The sequence below is a fragment of the Mycteria americana genome, chromosome 1 (assembly GCF_035582795.1).
Source record: "Mycteria americana isolate JAX WOST 10 ecotype Jacksonville Zoo and Gardens chromosome 1, USCA_MyAme_1.0, whole genome shotgun sequence".
Classification (NCBI taxonomy): domain Eukaryota; kingdom Metazoa; phylum Chordata; class Aves; order Ciconiiformes; family Ciconiidae; genus Mycteria; species Mycteria americana.
In genome coordinates, this window is record NC_134365.1 from 95,536,809 (window position 1) to 95,556,444 (window position 19,636).

Here is a 19,636-nt window from a genome sequence, read left to right on the forward strand (position 1 = left end):
TATGTGTCATAGAGACTTATTTGTTACCATGTACAGGTGTATTTATAAGACACTTGAGAGCAAGGTGAAAATGTGTTATCTGCGCATGCAGCGTCGCTGCTGCCAGTCCTGAAAGTTGTATGTAACAACTAGTTACAACTCCATGTAACTACACCTGCTTGCGTAGTCTGAGATTTCTGAAGTGTTAGTAAGCTATCTACTGTGTTCCTTCTATCTATACAATTGGTGTTGATAAATTTCCACCCCATAGGCTTACGTGCATATTCTACTGAACATTGCCACATTAGGGCAGCACTCCTCAATGAAGGTTATGGATCAGGTCCTTCTTAAGGAGTGAAACAAAATTGGATCAGTGACTTTAAAGCGAGGGGAATTAATTGAAACGTGAACTGCTTCTGCCTGACTCTTCTGTTGTGAGGGAGCGTCGCAGAGGGATTTACAAAAGATCTCTGCAAAAAGAGCTCTCCCCCTTATGGACCCTGGGTGTCACTGAAGCCAGCTCACTGTGTTGTCTCTGCCCAGCCTCTCTATGCTTGAGCAGCCCATCAGCTCCCCCCCCCATCAAATGTGCCTGAACGGGCATTACAAAAAAAGCAAGTGAAATTACATCGTGCATACTATAAGAAATCAAGCAATAAATGTGAAACTAAATCCAGGCTGTTATCTCTCCAGCTCTCTTCGCATCATTATTTGCATTCCGGAAGTGTTGTGTGCTGGTTTCCTTCTGCTTGCCTAAATATTTTCTAAGAAAACATTGTGTGGTCTACTGAGTGCCCCATTCATTTACACAACAAGACTAAGGACACTTGCAGTGTTTCTCAGCAATTTTCTGACTTGCTGTAAGATCCGTAGTTGTTGTCAGGCAACAGTTTTGTGCTTGCCTCCAAGGTCATTGCAGCTACAGGAGCTTGCTGTTAATGTTGTTGTAGAATCCTTGTGGCGAGTCTTAAAGGTCGAGCATGGGGCTGAGTAAAGAGAAATTCAGGTTTCTTTCACTGTGTTTTGTCAGATGCTTTCTAGGTTAAGCATGGTCAAGACATCTTCCTCTGTGTCTTAAATGGACAAAATAAAGACATCTTCGTCACAGAAATCACAGAATCAAAAGGACCTGTAGAAATCACCACCAAAATCAGGGGTGAACTGTGCTGGGTATTGTAATTGAATGTCTAATATGAAATGGCCTGGCTCAGGAACGTCACAAATTCAACAGAGTAAGAGGGAGAGGGGAAGACACTACAAAGAGTTGGACTGTGTGCCTTGCCTTCAGCAAAACGTGCAAGTGATTAAATGTAATTCCAGGATTCATTTTCTGAGATACCTGTTAAACAGCAATGGCATCTCTGGGAATATTTGTCCTTTTAATTTTTTTTGTAACTCTTTTGGTTTCAGATTGGAATGTGCAGATCCTGTGTTTAAGAAAATTTCTTACAGAGAATATGAAGTGGATTTTAAAAAAGAAAAGCCAGCAAATAGATTTGCAGGTAAACAGGAAGGAAATGTTCTGAGTGGTTTTGTTTGTTGCTTGTTATAAAGCCAGTAACAAGCTAAGCAAGCTTGTATTTTTGTGTCCGCTGTTTTGCACGTAAACCAAATAGGCCCAGGGGATGAGGTCTCTACAGTGCACTAGGCTTTCAAAGGCCACAGAGAGGTTGGATTTTCAGAGGCTGGGGCTCAGTGCTATCTGCAAATTAATTGCACGGTACAAAGTTGTTCCCTTTGTTTTCAGCATCTGATGAGACTTCCCATACACATTTAGACTTGTACAGTACAGTCACAGTGGTGACGCTATAAATTCACATGGAAGGAGCCTAAGGCCTGAGGTTAAATATGTTTCTGATACATCAGTGGAAAGGAAAAGAAAAACCATGAGGTTGGGTGTGAAAGATGTCCCCTTGCCTCTGTGTCTGTTACTGCTTGAAGACGCTTTAAATGGATGGAGGCAAGTTCTCGTACTTATGCCAGAGTACAGTACTTGTGTTACAGTACTTATGCAGAGTACTTACACAGTCTGTGCTTCATATTAATAGCTAAAGTAACTGCAGGTGTTAGATGTTCAGATTTAGATTTCAAAGTAAATGTCCGTGAGGTTGCTGATATGAAATTGTTACAAGTTGCCCTGAAAGATCTAGTCTATGATCTGATTCCTTCCAGTTTCGTTTGTTCTCCTGTGTTTTCTGAACTGCTTCTTTCTTTTCAGAGAAAGAAATTTACAAAATAGTTTACAAGGAAAGAGGTTAACAAACCGAACTTTGTCTTAGCAGGTTTCTTCCGTTGCCTATTTTTGCAACACGGAGAGTAGGGATATAAGCCCCTCTCAAACTTTTGCAGGCTATGCCTCAAGAAATTTGCAACATAGAACTGATTATTTCTTTAGATAACGTTTTGGGATTGAGAGATCTTTTTGTTCTGTGACTTCTGGCATTGAGAGTGCTACTCAAAGAAACGTGCTTGAATGCCTTTCTCTAAACTCTTAAATTATAAAATGTCTGCCTTCCTAAAACTGTTTAATTAAATGGTATGTGAAGGATTCCCAGAAACTCCCAATGAACCTCAACATGAACCTTTTGATAAATTTTCTGTATCTGGAAATAACTTCCCCCCCCCCCCCCCCCCCCCCAAATCTACCATTTTCCTGTGATTATTTTTTTTTTTTTAAGTGCTAGTTGCCAGATATACAATTTATAACATTCCTGACTATGAGCTGCAGGTTTTAAATCCCCATGTGCCTTTTTACGGGTAAATCTTCATTGCAGTGGTATTACATTCTCTGTATTAGTTTTGCAACTTGTACTTTGAGAGCTCAGGTTCCCTAACGGGGGGAGAGAACTCTTCATTTCACTAAACATACTGTTTTGCTCACATTTTCCTCGCTCTTTATCTTGAATAAAGAATAAATCTTAAATATTTATTTTGAATAAATACAGGACTTCTGGGACCAACTCTGCGTGCTGAAGTGGGAGATACTTTAGTAGTTCACCTTAAGAATATGGCTGACAAACCAGTCAGTATTCATCCCCAAGGCATAGTTTACAACAAAAATGCAGAAGGTAAATACTATAAAAACTCCATGTTTTGTTCACTTACTTGTAGACTACTGCATGAAATACTGAGAGGGGCCCAGACCAATGTTTGAGGATATGTGTAACCCAAATATCTGTTGATCCTGGATTAAAACTTCACACCCATTGTTAGCTCCTTTCTTGTTCAACAGTGTAACACTAGGAATATGAGCATCATCTGACATGCACAGTCTCCTGACCAGCTGCCTATGTGCTAATACTGTTTCACAGAATCAGAGTGGTTGAGGTTGGAAGGCACCTCTGGAGATCATCTGGTCCAACCCCCATGTACTTGCAAAATATTCTATTTCAGGACATGTAAACTCTTAAATACAGGTCTTAAAAAAACTTTTCCAAATCCCTTGCAATAGCATACATCAAGGAGTTATTGGTAAAGGCAGTTAGCAGTGCTGATCATGTTGTTCTGATACTCAGCATTTCATGGTCAACTTTGTGGTATTTTGCTCCTGGAACCCTCATGAGACTAGCAAAAAGAGATCATAAACTGTGACCAAATTGACAGTTAAATGTCTGCACTAGCACAGGGTGAGTTTGATTGCCCATGCTTCTTGGATTGCCCTGCCCTGGGTGCTGAGCCAGAGCTCTGACCTGTAGTTTACAAATTTATTCTAGGCTTTGTTTGTTGTGTCGGTACAAAAAGAATTTTGCAACCCCATCTCATGGAGTTGAACAGAACATGTTAACTGGAAGTGACAGGCAGTTCAGTTTGACTGTCTTATTAATGTGCCTTTTGCAGCTAGGAATTTGATTCTCTGGCTCCCCTTTGTCATATTGCAGACTTGTTGGATATGGTAGGCATAGATATGAGCCATTACTACCATCTGGATACGCAGCGCACAAAAGATCTAAGGCAGCAAGGGAACGCTAGCCTGCGCAATGGATTTATGAGAGACAACTAGAAAGCTGACAAAGTGGGTGGTATTCCTCCACAGAGTATCAGTGAGCAGAGGCTGAAGTGTCATGCCATCCTAACCCTAGTCAGACTGATGAAGAGCCCCACCTTTTGGCAGTGATGAGAGTTCTAGGAAATCTTTTAATCTGTAAGAAACAAGATGGTGGAATAGCTACTCTCCTCTATGCTACTCTCCACAATGTGAGTGGAATCATGAGTTATCGCTTTGAAGCTGAAGTATCATATAGGCAAGACACAAACTAAGCTTTTGGAACTGATTGTAGGAGGACATTCCAGATGCTTTAATTGCTCTTTGTCTTCATGCCACCCTACTGACTCTTTTCTTGGCAGGCTCCCTGTATAACGACAGAACATCATCTGCAGAAAAACAAGATGATGCTGTACTTCCAGGCCAGGTCTACACATACGTGTGGGATATAACAGAAGAAGTTGGTCCAAGAGAAGCTGACCTTCCTTGTCTTACTTATGCGTATTATTCTCATGAGAACATGGCAATGGATTTTAACTCTGGTCTGATCGGAGCACTGCTTATCTGTAAAAAAGGTAATGAAATGCTTTAAGACTACTATAAGGTAATATAGTTTCATTTCTTAATAAAGTTAAGGTTGTATGATAATGAGGGAAGATATATTATTTTCCTTTTCACATCTTTACATGCAGTGTAAAGTAAATGGTTTTCAACATCTTTCTTTTAGATGTTAAAGTTTTTAAATGCCAGCTTTCATACAGATCCATCCTATAATTACAGGATGGGCAGAGCGCACTATAGATAGATACATTTACCTGTACAGGTTGCATTTTCAGTTGCTTAACTGCTAAATGTATGACCTCAAATTTCCTGTCTTAGAATAAATATTTTTTTAGAGCTTTATTCAAAATGGTTCAGCCATTCCAGAGAATAAGGCAGGAAATAATTGTTTTACCCAAGCCTTTTAAAGGCTGTCTGATCAAGAGGCTGTAGCACTCTCTTCTGTAACAAGGGTTTGAAATTGTGGAGCAGTGTGTCTTTTGCTAGTCATTTGAAAATATGGCCAAATTCGAACAGATTGTAAGTCTTCGAAAATTGCTTTGCATGCTATCAGGGACTTGAGATTTTAGCACTAAATTCCATCTCCACTAATACAAACTGGTGTCTTGTAGGATTTATAAATAACTACTAGATACATGCCACTGATTTGAGGAAAGTTTGAAACAGCATACCACTGTGTAAGCTACTTAAACTACTTGCTGGTCCCTTAAATCCTAAATTTTCCCAAGTTATGTATCCTCCTTTTAGTGAAAGCTCTGTGAGTTATTTAGCTTGATTCTCTTTCCCTGCAGTTTGAGTCAAACATTTTGTATAGACTGCAGACTGGATGGACTCAGACCTTGAAGCTTTCCTGAAAGTAAACATAAAACCAGTTCAGTGGGGGTTCTACAAGGGCACTCTTCTCACTGACAGATATCCACTTAATTGCAGAACACACCTACTCATATCGCCTCAAAGGAGTGGCATTAGTATTAATTATGTTCCTCCTGAAGTTTTTGAGAAGTAGTGCTTTTAGTATTATCTAGGACTCGTTATTTTCCTAATTTTCTTGGGTTTTCTTTCTCTGTTCATGTGTACGTGTGCATTTTATGGCATACTGGTGGAGTTAATCTGGACAAATGCTTTCGGATTACTTGCTTTCCTTCCTTCTCAAGCTTCTCAAATTCATGCATATATTGTGGGCTTGAGTTGGATATGAATTTGAGGTGGATTGGTTTGACCATTACCTTCAAGACAATTTGAGCATATGTTTCTAGCTAGAGCAAAGAGAAACAGCTAACTACTCAAATTTTTAAGATTTCTGAACAGGGTTTCTTAGACTGGGCACTGCGTGTGGTAGGTGTGCAACATGCCTGTGTATTTGGTCTGGCTGGTATGGAGTTAGGTTTCTTCACAGCAGCTCATAAGGTGCTGTGTTTTGGATTTGTGGCTAAATAGTGTTAATAATACACCCATGTTTTAGCTGTTGCTGAACAGTGCTTGCACAGTGTCAAGGCTTTCTCTTTTTCCTGCTCAGACCTCCCCAGCTAGGAGGCTGGGGTTGGGCGAGAGATTGGGAGGGGACACAGCTGGACAGATGAATCAAATTGGCCAAAGGGATATTTCCTACCATGTAACATCATTCTTGGCAATAAAAAACGGAGGTAGAGGAAGAAGCAGCAGTGCGAGGGGAATGAGGGGCGTTGACTTCCAAGGTGGCTGTTCCTGAGAGACTGGCTGGGCATCAGCTTGTGGCAGATGAGTGATTTCCGTCGTGTTGCTTGGGGTTTTTTTTTCCCCTCTTTCCTTCACCTGTTGAACCATCTTTATTGACCCACAAGTTTTCTCACTTTTGTTCTTCCCCTGTTCTACTGGGGGCAGGGAAGCATTGAGGCAGCTGTGCGGGTGCTTGGCCGCTGGCTGGGGCCAACCCACTACAGTCTGACACATTGAGAGCAGCATAGGTGGTGTAACCTGGGAAGGTTATAAAAAGTGGACTTTTGAGTTAAAGCACTGACTGAGCGTTCTTTGTGTGACAAACAGATAAGTCTCAGATCAACAGAGGAATTTCTTTTGTGCAGGAAATCAGGACTTTGTAGCCTCTCATAAATAAAAAGGATTACATTAAAGATAACTGCTTCCACTGCCAGTGTCTCTTCCTAAGTAGAATAATTAGCAAGCTCCCCCAAATTTTTAGTTCCTGCTGTCCAGCGGGACATCTATTTTTTTTTAGTCCTGGATTATGCATCGAAAGTAGCAAATGGAAGTTTTTGATGTGAGCAATCTACAGAAAGAATCAGTAAAATCACACCAGTTCTGTGTGGCATGTCCAGAATGAATTCTACTTGTTGATAGAAATCACACCTGTATCACAAACTCAACCAGATGGTTTCTTATAACCAATCCAACTCAGCAGTATTTGTCAAAGTCTTTTGTATGTAAAGGTTGTTTGCCAAGTGGTTGGTTTTATGCTTTTTAAAGGAGCTGATGACCTCAGTGTAGTGCTTGAAAAGGCAGTGTTCACCCTGCAGGTGACTCTGCCATCATTCTTCTCCTTGCCTCACAGTCTCAAAAGGGTCTGACTGTGGACGGAATGCTGTTTGGCACTCCCTACAACACGTTGCCAGAATTGACTGAGACAATGCATTGCATGTTGTTTAATCTCCTCTGGGATGTTACAGACTTTTGATTTCGAGGTTACCCAACCCAAAAGTACTTTCAGAAATAAAATCACTTTATGAGCATTCTTAAGGTCTTGTTTTGGTCAGGCTCAGCCAGTACGTGCTAACACGTGAAGCAAGCTCATTAAATACACATTAATGCCACTGCATTGACGTGAAAACTGCTTTACTTCTGCTTCAAATTAAGACCTGTTGTTTCTTCTTCATAGGAAGCCTAAATGAAGATGGGTCACAGAAACTTTTCGACAAGGAGTATGTACTGATGTTTGGTGTGTTCGATGAAAACAAGAGTTGGCAAAGATCAGCATCACTCAAGTACACAATTAATGGCTATACTGATGGAACATTACCAGGTATTGTTCAGGCTTATGTGAAATGAAATTAACATTGATGAAGACTGAATATTACCTTTGTTTGTTTTTTATGCAAGAGAACAGGAATGTGGAGGAATGGGATACAGCCTTTTTTAGAACATGTCCGTGAGCATCTAAATTCCAGAAGAGAAACTGTGCTGCTGGAAGGAAGTCATGCCATATTGCTGATAAGAACAACGAGATTACTTCTAAGAAGAGTTCTGTTCTAAGAACAGGATTACTAACTTCAAAAACTAAGAAATCCCTAATTTTTTTACTCAGCTGATGGGGAGAGAGTGATGTGGCTAAGTGAACTGCTGGTTGTACAGCATATAGAACATACTAGGTGAAGAACTTCCTGGAAGTGGAAAGTCAGTTACCGTTAAATTGGACAATTAAGTAGGAAGATTAGGAAGGTGGTATTGGGGTTATTCTGTTGCTAGTGTTTTCCCCTTATTCTCCTAAGAAACTACTTTCATATCTCTGTCCAGTCCCTTGAGCAAATACAAAAGACTGTCTTAGGTAGGGTTTTTGAAACAAATATTGGATAGGGTAGTTGCTGTCACTAGATACAACCTCATTCTTTAGCTTGGATCCTTGCCGTTTCCTTTTTGCCGTTTCCTTTTTGCCGTTTCCTTTTTGCCGTTTCCTTTTTGCCGTTTCCTTTTTGCCGTTTCCTTTTTGCCGTTTCCTTTTTGCCGTAACAAGGACAGATCAGCTTCCCAAAAGAGGCTACTGGTTTTCTTCCTTCTTCCCCACCTCACTATATGTCAGGTTGTCACTTGCATGTAAGATTTAAACACCTGTCTTCCACTGACTTACAGGATTTTGGTATCTGTTCCATTTACAAGCTTCTGAAACTTCCTCTTGTTGCAAACACTGATCACAGTAGTCAGAGGGGTATTTGTTTTGGTTTGTTTTTTTAATGTTTTGAGCAAAGATTCATTTCAGACATAGTGTGCATAGGGAACTTGCATGATTTGTCTGTATTCTGAACCCTGCTCTTACTTCTTTTTCAGATTTAGAGGCTTGCGCATATGACAACATTAGCTGGCATTTGATAGGAATGAGTTCCAAGCCAGAAATTTTCTCCATTCATGTCAATGGCCAGTCCATGGAGCAAAGACATCGCCGAGTTTCTACTGTTAACCTAGTGGGAGGAGCATCAACCACAGTAAACATGACAGTGAGTGAGGAAGGAAGGTGGCTGATATCTTCTCTTGTCCAAAAGCACCTGCAAGGCAAGGAAACATCTATTTATTAGGCAACTGTAGAGTTGTCCTTCTCTTCTCTATGTCCCAAATGGCTTCTACTGTTTTGCAATGGTACAGTTACTGTGTTTCAGATGGTTGTCATTTCACTAAGAAACCACTGCAGAACAGGGCATTCTGTTGGAATAAGAAGTGTGCGATGAACTAAAAGTCGTTCTTATCTGCAGCTTTACTGCTGTGTGCAGATCACAGAGCAACAGTGAATCAGTACTCCAGTGTCTAAGTCTCTGTGAGCTGTTCAGATAAGCACCGTTATAAAATGAGTAAGGAACCACCTCTTTCCTGAGAAACCGAGCACTTGCAGCTAAGGGTCATGCAATCTGATGAAAATATTTGCTGTTCATCATTTGAAAGTGGGTATCTCTCAGCAGTGATCAGAATTCTGTTTTAAAGAATGAGAGAAATGTGTCTCTTACAAGACATTTTTTGGAAAAAAAAGGGGAAAAAAAAGCTTTCTGTCTGTTCAGCTGGTATTTTCAAAGAGGGCTTTGAAAAAGTTGAGAGAGCTTCTGTATTCCATTTGATTAATATGGGCTCCTTGGAAGGCTCCCAGCCTATATATAGTCTACATGGATGCAGCCTTTTCAAGCCTGAAAAGATGGCAATCAGATGAACAAACGCTTGCTGGCAGCCTTAGCTAAAGAAATGAGAAATGCAATTGAAGTGGTAAGGGCTCATAAAATGGAAAATCACTATGGTACTGTTTCTTCTCAATTAGCTGGAATGCACGGTTACCTCACTATAAGAGACTGTGGGGACAAAGAGGTGAAGAAGAGTCGTCTCTCCTATAAAGAACGTCTTATGGTCAAAAACTGGGAATATTTCATTGCTGCAGAAGAAGTTACTTGGGATTATGCCCCAAGTATTCCAGACAGCCTTGATAGGTAAAATAATACTTTGTCAACATAATATGGAATGTTAACATGAAATCACAGAATAATTCAGGTTGGAGAGGACTTCTGGGGATCCAACGGCAAGGTTAGATCCAGTTGCACAGGGCCTTATCCAGTTGAGTTTTCATTGTCTCTAAGTATGGGGACTCCTCAACTTCTCTGGGCACCTTTGCAACCTCATAGTTAAAGAGTTTTTCTTTATATCTAATCAGACTTTCTCATGTTGCACCTTGTGTCCATTGTGTCTCATCTCTTCAGTATGCAACTCTGAGAAGAGTCTGGTTCTGTCTTCTCTATAATCTCCCATTTGATAGTTGAAGATAAAAATAAGATGCTCCCTCAGCTGTGTCTCTGTGCGACTGAATAAACTGATTTTGCTTCTGTCTAATGGGCTCTAGCTCCCTAATCACTGCGGTGGCCCTTCACTGGACTCTAACCAGTGTGTCAATGACTTTCTTTGCTGAGGAGCCCAAAAGTGGACACCTTATCTTGCTTCTAACAGGGAGCCCAAAATATGAAGATGACTTAGCAAATGCCCTAAGTAGCATAGAAGCTTATTTTCTAAATTACTTTTCAACATTAATTCTGCTGAAATAAACAATTCTTAAGAGGACGGTAAAGGGAGGGAGGGTATATTTGTGGAGAATAAAAGTTTTAAAAGTTCAGTACAATGAAGTGTTTGGAGAATGGGAGAAAGAGAGGTGTCTCTACAAATGACCTTTGCATGGCACCAATGTAGATGTAGTAAAAGTCATAGTAAGTAAGCATATTGGGCTATTTTGTTCAAATTAAGGTAAATAGAAGGAATTCTGTAACATACTTGAGGTCATAGTACACAATGCTGCCAGTGCACTGTAAGGTTAAATTTGCAATCTGTCAGTTCCACACTCCTAGAGTACTGGAGACTTTACAAGCTGATGTTCATAAGAACCTTTAAGGATTTAAGCAGAACAAGACAAATTCCTTACCCTGTATGGGGTTATAGTTTCATATACCTCCTTAGAATATAGTGTTCACATAACTCTTTAAGTATTCCTCCTTCTTTGGTATGATTTCCTGCCCTTCTTATTTGCTCTTGGACTGCATGGAGCAAGCTGTTGTATCTTTCCTTGCTAGTCACATGGCATTACTTAACAGCCTCAGTGCTCTGATTTTTCCTCCTTTGTTCAAAATTACAGTTTATGCCTGTTCAGTAACCTTTTTTTGAAGAACAAGTGACCAGGACAAACATGTTACTCTGTGTTACTTCCCAGTATTTATCTTAGTCTTGCTCTCAGCGTTAACCATTCTAATGTTTTTAAACCTGAGTGTAACACTACTTATTGTATGGTGCTTGACTGTGATTATCTGTTCCTGTCCCTCCTAGAGTCTTTGCTACTGTAAGCAAATTGTTTATTTTTCCTATATTCAGCTATGCCTTTGTAAAAGGAGAACAGTGATTTCTGCTATCTTATCTTGAAAATGTAGCTGCTGCTTCAGTTTCATTCTTTCTTGCATGTATACCCTATTAAATTAAATGTAAACTCTGATACTAATTGGTCATGTGTGATACTAAAACACAAATAATGTTCCAAGCCTCTTCTTACCTAATTTAGGTTAGAATTTGGGGTGAAGAGCATTAAGTTAGTTTAGGGTTTGGATTTTTTTTTAAGCAATGAGGTTTCTACCAGTTGCTTGGGTACTAATTCTGTATTCTAATAGATATCACTATTCAAGTTTTGTTGATCATTTGTCTTTTCCTTTATTTTTAAGTCACTACAAAGCGCAGCACTTGGACAACTTCTCAAATCTCATAGGTAAAAAGTATAAAAAGGCTATTTTTAGACAATATACCGATGCCAGTTTCACTAAACGTCTGGAAAATCCTCGTCCCAAGGAAACTGGAATCTTGGGCCCTATTATCAGAGCTCAACTCAATGACAAAGTCAAAGTAAGTAACATAAATTCAGAGATTATTTATACTATAGCATAATTTTCTGTTGGGCAGAGATACAACAGAACTAATTTGATTTGGGTTTTTTGTCAAAAAATATAGCTAATGTTATAAATATTGGCCCTATTAAAAGTTATGATCACAAGTGACAGTGTTTAGCTTAAATTTTTCAGCATTCCCTGAATAGTTTCCATGACCGTGCTTTATTTTACAACATAAACACACTTCATTCGTACTCTTTGTAAAATATATTTATATGTTGACACTGGTCAAAACTGGAGAAAAGATAGATGCAGGTGGACTTCTGGGGAGATTTAGATGTGAGGCCAAACTTCATGACCCCCTCATTCCTTATGTTGTTATTTTTTTCTGGCTGTTTTAGGCAATGGTACTCAGTTTTCATAGTTAAATGTTCTCTCATGGAGTTATGAAATGAAACTACAAAGCGTTTGCATTACAAGCTTGTGCTGCTGTCACATCCACTTGTCTTTCTGTTGTCACTTAATGATGCATCACAAAGTTTCATGACCTTTAATTGCCACCATGACTCTGTGAGTCTGAAATTGAGTTTAGCACGTTTCTTCTCTTTTTTTTTTTTCTGATTTCATCAAGAATAAGCAGGACATTTTGCCTTTTCCTTCCATATCCTCTTTGGGTGTTGGCATCTGGGACAAGATTTGTTTTTAAATCTGATAAAATTTGTTTTCTCCCATTTTGAAGGTTCTTAAGAACTTTAGTCAATAACTTCATATTCCCTGAGGGTAGTGTATGCCTAGTAGCTGGAAGAACAAGTGTTCCTTTTAGACTTCGCAGAGACCAGGTGTGAGAAGCTGAACTTCACTCAATGGGCTCTACAAAGCCCAGCAGCAGGGTACCAGCAGCATTTAGACTTTGTGGCTTTATATTATCAGACAATATTTGCATGGGATGTCTTATCCCTTTGCCTTTCCAGTACTTCCCGGGCTGAAACCAGGCAAATTCTACTCTAGTTGAAACTTTGTTCTGTATTCAGACAAGGATTTGCTGAATACTAAATTGTTTTTTTTCATTTGCTTATCAATATAGGTTGTATTCAAAAATAAGGCCAGTCGACCCTACAGCATTTACTTCCATGGAGTGACACTTTCAAAGAAAGCAGAAGGAGCTGATTATCCTCTGGATCCCACAAGTAAGAAATTGTGAATTACATTTTGCATACCACTGACTGTTGGGGAGGGTTTCACTGCTTTGAAGGAGATGCTGTGGCTAGGAATGTGCATGACTGGGAGACCTCAAATCTGTGCTCTGCCTCTGCTGACCTGTTGTGTTGCCTTACAGAGAAACCAAGTTATTATCTGCAAAGCATAGACAAATACCCTTTTTTGGTGTCTTAGTTTTCTGTTCTTGTTTGTGATTTTAGAGAGAGACAAAAGTTCATGCTGAACTTCATTTATATCAGGTAGCTTGAAATGGCAGAACTGCACCAATTTCATTAAAAGGTGCAGCCTGATGTTATATAAAGAACTGGCTCTAAGTTTGGATCATTACTATTCTCCTTCTTTATTTTTCCTTAGGCAATGGCACCCAGAGTAGAGGAGTTGAACCGGGGAAGACATACACTTATGAATGGAAAATTGCTAAAACAGACCAACCCACTGCACAGGATGCACAATGTATTACAAGGCTATACCATAGTGCTGTAGATATTGAGAAAGATATAGCCTCTGGACTGATTGGCCCACTTCTGATTTGTAAAAGTGAAGCATTGACGCAGAAGGGTGTGCAGGTAACATGTTTGGCAACCTCTTAAGAGACAGATTTTGCTCAAATAATATTATTTGATCTATCATGAATTTGGTTGTGCTCCTGTCAGAGAACTGTCTTGTAGAGAGCAATTAAACCAATAGACTCCTGAAGAAATGACTTGAAGAAACAGTCCTCTAACTGTCCACAGCAGTAGAGGAATTATATTCTGATTTTTCTTAGCAAGAGCAGCATTTCAACAAAAGGTCAGCCTGACTTGAAAGTCTGTTTCTAGACTTGCTAATAAACTTTCCTGCTGCTATTATACCTTCACACTCTAAAGACATTCAGGTCTGAGCTGGTCCCTTTCTGTAACAGATATAACTCAATAGGGTCTGACAGTCTCGGGCATCACTGAATCCAGAGCAACCCAAACAGCATGGGAGAGTTCTGGGAGAGTTGTTCTCTTTGCCATCCATTTAAATCTTGCTTGGCAAAGACTTGAGCATCACTTAGGAGTAGAAAATGTAAAAAGCTTGTGCTCGGGTCCAACCAGGAGGCTGGTCCTTTTACGGAGAGCCCAGCCGTATACCATCTACGTATCAGCAGTGCTAGTGGCTTGCTCAGTGCTCCACCACAGGTTGGTTGCAGTAGTAGGATTGTCACCTTGAAGTCTTGACCCCCTCCTGCCTTTCACTTAGCCCTTGGATCACACTTAGGACAACTGTGGTGAAGCTTATATTGCTTACATAGCAAGTAAGAAAGATAGTAGGATTGAGTCCTTAATACACGTCTCTGCCCATGAAGTGTAACTGCTGTGTTGATTATCTTTCAGAAAAAGGCAGATGGGGAGCAGCAGGCAATGTTTGCTGTGTTCGATGAAAATAAGAGCTGGTACATAGAGGATAACATCAAGGACTACTGCAGCAACCCTGCCAGTGTTAAAAGGGATGATCCCAAGTTCTATAACTCGAACATAATGCACAGTGAGTGGGATATCAACCTGAATATTACGAAAGCTTATGTGAACCTGAGCATTCAGTGATTGCCTGTTCTCAGATGTAGTGCAATCAGGGAATTCTCTAGAGAGTCAGTGAACTTCTAACCATGCCAGGTGGCACTGTGCAGAAATATGCAATATTTTAGGGACCAGGCTGGCTCTGGACCCTGAAGCAAAGACAAGGGTTATTTAACTTTTGATGCAGCACCCTGCTGCCTTAAAGATACTATTTTCAGAGCTGAAACCTCCACCAAGGCTATTGTGGTTTCAGCCCTGTGCCAGTCTCTTTCCAGGTGCAAATGTGAGTCCGGTTCAGTGGGCTGACATCACAGAACAGGAGGTTTTAAAAATCTTACTCTGAAAATATTGAGACTACTTCTATTTTGCTTTCCTTTTAGCAATAAATGGCTATGTGTCTGACAGCAGTGAAATCCTTGGATTTTGCCAAGATAGTGTGATTCAGTGGCACTTCTCCAGTGTTGGCACTCATGATGAGATTGTCTCTGTTCGCCTTTCTGGGCACTCCTTTCTGTATCAAGGGAAATACGAAGATGTGTTGAACCTTTTCCCAATGAGTGGAGAATCGGTCACAGTGGAAATGGACAATGTTGGTAAGTGGTAAAACTATAATGTTTGACAGCTCTTCTAAGACATTTCTTAATCTCTAGTCTATAAGGACTTACCTAAATAAGAAAGAAAGCTTTTCAGATAAACACAGTGCTGGAAAATGTTGAATCATTCCCCAGTGGAACTGATGTGTATGGAGTTTTGTTGGCTACACAGACTTCGCACATAGCATAATTGTATGCTATACTGAGGCTCTTTTTGTTGTTTTTTTGTTGGGTTTTTTTCACTTCATAATTAGTATTGGGGTTGGCAATTATCATTTTAAGGCAATTCTAAAATTGTCCTTGGAAACAATCCGGTATCAACTCCACTGTATGATTCCCAATTTTGCCACGTACTTGTCCGTCCTGAGATAGCTAAAATGGGCCAAGACTGTCAAATTATGCTAGTCGTTATTGGACAGAGTGGCTACACTTCACCTTAGGCTTGTGGTCATAGAGCAGCAGAAAAGTCTGCCTGACTGAATCAGATCACTGGTCCATCGGTATACATCTCAATATCTAACTAGGATTATTACCATATCTTGAAAAGGTAACGCTAGAACCCATGTAGTCCACACTTATGGAATTAGTTGCAAATGGACAATCTTCCTCATTGAAGGCTGTGAGTGTTTAGTCATCATCCTAAAATCCCACAAGGTTTATGTATCCTTATCCTATTTAAAATACCGATTTTTTTTTTTTTTTTTGTACCTTTTATCTATTTAAATAATGAATTATTTATATCCTCAAAGCTTGTTTTTGGTGATTGCACAGCATCAAGACCTTATAAGTTTAAAAATGTATTATATGTTAAGTGTTTTTTATTGTACATTGTGTTTTATCAAGACTAGGGAATCATTAAAACTCCATCAGACTTTAGGGAAACCTCCCCAGTAATGAAGTTGTACTTTTGCTTGATTTTGGTATGTGATCTGTTCTTTCCATCTAGGGCATGTTTTCTTTTGTAAATTTGCTGTTGTTAGAAATAAGGAAAGCTATGCAGGTCACTTTAAACTCTGATAAATACAGAAAAATTGTATGTGACCTTTTTAATAAAAAAGGCTGGTTTTCTCAAGCTCTGTTAATTCTGTCTAGTCTGTCATTTCTGCTAGTTCCAAAAGCAAGCTGTAACAAGCAAAGAACTTGATTTGATGCTGTCTAGGGAAACGATTGTATTTTGTTCTCTGCAGACCCTAGTTTCAAATGGAGAACTTACCTTCTGAGTAGGTTTTGGAGGAATTATTAAAACCTTTAAGTTAATCTAAGATGCCTCAGATTGGCAGCTTAATGTTTTGTGTCCAGATTGGAAATTCAAATTACTTTATTCTTTTAAAGATCATCCTTTATGCTTTCAAAAGCTTTTAAAATACTATGTTTGTCAGACGTTTGTCGACATTGCCTCAGAACATATTTGTTCTGTTCAGAATGCTCTATCTGTGTGGCAATGCATACAACACTAAGGACAGGACAAAACTAAAACTCTATCTCAAAAGTCCCCAACCTTAGATCCAGATCTAAACACAGGATCCTTTATATTGGTTTTTTTCTTTCTTTTTCATATCCATCTCTTTCATGGGTTATGTTTGGACTCAGGTCCTAGGTACAGCTTAATCTGTGGAGAAGAGCTGCAGCTCTTAGGCGTATTTATTTATATGTGCTATTATTTGTTTACATTTATTAATTATTTTTCATTGCAATGAGAGCCCATGGAAATCCCAGATGAGGATTAGCACTCTGTTATGGCAGGTGCTGTAGAAACAAACCCAGCAACTTGCCCTGACCACTTACATGATGGGCAACGTCCACTCTCATAACTACTGCATATTAAAAAAAAACACTTTTATTTCAATTGCAGGTACTTGGCTTTTAGCGTCCTGGGGTACCCCAGAAATGAGTTACGGCATGCGGCTGAGATTCAGAGATGCCAGATGTGACTATGAGGAAGATGACTCATTTGACGTTGTGGATTTTGTTTCCCTCAAGACTGATAAAAAGGCTGTTTCTGCCTCAGCTGAAGAAGATGCGCAAGAAGAAGGAGGAGATAAGGAGGATTTGGATTATCAGGATTACCTGGCGGCTTTTTACTCCATCCGAAGCTCAAGGAATGCAACAGGTGATGAAGAAAAACAAAACCTTACAGCGCTGGCCTGGGAACAGTATGATGGCACTGATGCTGCAAGTTCTGAGGTGGCAGCTGGCTCAGGTCTGACAGCTATAAATAGTAGTGAATCCACAAACACCTATAAGTTCTTAGAAACTCCTATCACTCCTCTTCCCCCAATCAAGGCTGAAACATTCCAGTCAAATCACACATCAGTCACAGCAGAAGAGGACTTATTTTTAGCTAGCACAAGTGATGGAAAGGCTGATTTGGTATTTGAGAATAGAAGCCAAAGCAATTATGAAATAGATCACAGTAACATGTCTGCAGGTGAACACTTGCTGAGCAATGGGGAAGGCCAAATGGATGTTGCAGAAGAGCTTCCAACTGATGGAAAGTTCAGTAAATTTTTTTCAGAAAAGCATCAAGAGGAAAGCACAGGAAGAGGAAATTATAACATTAACAGTAAAAGGAAAAGGCGAAACTCACTGGCCGTTAAGTTTTACTCTGTCCAAAAGATGACTGCCCTTCTAAATCATGTACGAAACAAAAATGTTTCATTTTCTAATACGACAAGTGCACCTCATTCTGTGCATCATGCAGAGAACACATCTGATACAGACATAGTGGGAACTGGCCAGCTTCCAAATGATTATGATGATGAACTGGAAGAGGAGGAAACCAAGATGGAAAATGCCATGCGTGCAGTTAACTTGACGCTTGCTTTGGACCCCATTGTAGGAGACGGGTCTAATGCATCCAGCCTCTCTGAACCCAATCTATCCAAAGATAAACAAGCAGACACTTTCTCTTTAGATCATACACTAGGCAATATAAGCCCTAATTCCAACCCTGCACTAGTGAAGAACTTACTAGAAGCATCCTTGCCCGGGGCTGGGAAATATTCATCTAAAATGACAAATGAGGAGTGGAATTTGGTATCTGCAAAGGGGAGTGTGGGATTAGAGGCAGATTTAGATAAATCTGTAAGTGGTAAGTTAAATCATCGTGGCAGAAATGGTACAGTGTTCATAAAGAAGAAGCATATGAAGAAGTATCAAGGGTTCTCACATCTAATGGGAGAAAACCAGAAAGGGAGACACATGCACCCAAGTCTGAAAGGAAAGGAGGAGAACAAGAATGATACTTTGAGTACATCTGAAACCTTCATCAAGATCCGAAGGAAAAAAAAGGAATATCCAAAAATGACCCACTTCCTGAGCCCAAGGAGTAAAAAACCCCCCAAAATCACCAATTCTATGGCAGGGCTTGGCCATACGTTGTTTCCGGGTGAGACCAACCACACGACGCTGCCATGTTGCACTAACACCACAGGGGCACCCAGTGAGGCCAACCATACAGTGGATCCGAGTAGAGCCAGTCATGGAGAGTCACTAAATTACACGCTCGCCCCACGGCAGCTTAAGCCATCAATCACGATTGGGCTTCCCCAAGAAAATGGAGACTACGAATATATTACAGAAGGATCTTACACGGAGGAAACATCAGGTGGTGAATACGAATACTATTATGTGAGCTTTGATGACCCATACATGACAGACCCAAAAGTGAATATCAACGAACAACGTAACCCAGACAACATTGCTGAACATTACCTGCGTAGCAAAGGGAATGAGAGGAGATACTATATTGCAGCTAAAGAGGTCTGCTGGAGCTATGCAGGGTATAAAAAAAGGTTTGGCTAAATCATTTGCTTTCATTTTGCACACCATTTGGATGTATACTAGCAGAATGTTGATTCACATGCTGATAAATTTAAGAGCATCTGTAATGTGCAATGTGATTTCCAACATTTGAGTTGCAGAATCCTAAGAATTCTCCATGGGATGCTGGGACCCCCCTAGAACATCATAGAGAGAGATTACTATAATCAAGAGCAACACAACTAAGAACTCTTCCCCCCCACCCTTAACCCCCTTTTGTAGACTCACTAGAAACACTTTAAAACAGAAGTTGAAAAACACACTGTAAGAGGTCAAGAGGGAAACTTCCAGTTAGTTTTGTTATACTTGAATGACCTGTTTTACTTCCTCCTTGAGTTCTTGGATTCTGTAGTAGAGACAGGATAGAGACCTCTTTGTACAAAGTCTTTCCAGGAATTTAATGGACTGACTGATCTAGTATAGACAGGATGTTCTTATAGTCAATGAAATCACAGTTTCTAGCACTAGCAAGAAGTGGTTCTAGTGTCTCAGTTCTCTGTTGTAAAATGGGATAACAGCACTTGCCAACTTCGCAAGGCTGCAGTACTGAAAATTATATGACAGATGCAACGTGACTAACCACACTGGTCACTGCCTTATACTTAAAGTAAAAATAAAGCTGCATGAATTATTGCATTGTTGTTCCTACTGTTTAGAGAAATCAGAACGTGACTGGATCACAAACCCTAACGTTGAGGGATTTTCTTGCATTTTGACAGGGAAGACTGGCCACTAAGCCATAGCAAAGAGTATATGTGACTTGAGAGAAACTTTGTACTAAAAATTAATTATCTTAACTTATACAAAGTAGGATCAGTGCTCACCCTACAATGTGTAGAATTGCTAGTC

The 19,636-nt window shown here is 39.9% G+C and overlaps 1 protein-coding gene across 4 annotated transcripts in view; it reads left to right on the forward strand.

The window, feature by feature from the left end:
* The first annotated feature begins 1,139 nt into the window (after nucleotides 1–1,139).
* F5 (coagulation factor V) overlaps nucleotides 1,140–19,636 on the forward strand; it is a 32,577-nt gene continuing 14,080 nt past the window's right edge. For 2 of the 4 annotated variants that reach the window (XM_075513231.1, XM_075513245.1), the window contains exons 1-12: nucleotides 1,140–1,481; nucleotides 2,925–3,047; nucleotides 4,324–4,536; nucleotides 7,392–7,535; nucleotides 8,555–8,776; nucleotides 9,525–9,690; nucleotides 11,452–11,629; nucleotides 12,698–12,800; nucleotides 13,186–13,397; nucleotides 14,190–14,340; nucleotides 14,753–14,965; nucleotides 16,818–18,759. In XM_075513231.1, coding sequence (XP_075369346.1) covers nucleotides 1,163–1,481; nucleotides 2,925–3,047; nucleotides 4,324–4,536; nucleotides 7,392–7,535; nucleotides 8,555–8,776; nucleotides 9,525–9,690; nucleotides 11,452–11,629; nucleotides 12,698–12,800; nucleotides 13,186–13,397; nucleotides 14,190–14,340; nucleotides 14,753–14,965; nucleotides 16,818–18,759 — 3,986 coding nt within the window. In that variant the 5' untranslated portion in view covers nucleotides 1,140–1,162. Of the gene's footprint in view, nucleotides 1,482–2,924; nucleotides 3,048–4,112; nucleotides 4,174–4,323; nucleotides 4,537–7,391; nucleotides 7,536–8,554; nucleotides 8,777–9,524; nucleotides 9,691–11,451; nucleotides 11,630–12,697; nucleotides 12,801–13,185; nucleotides 13,398–14,189; nucleotides 14,341–14,752; nucleotides 14,966–16,817; nucleotides 18,760–19,636 lie in introns of those variants that run through there. The other 2 variants (XM_075513252.1, XM_075513239.1) reach the window with 2 other exon arrangements.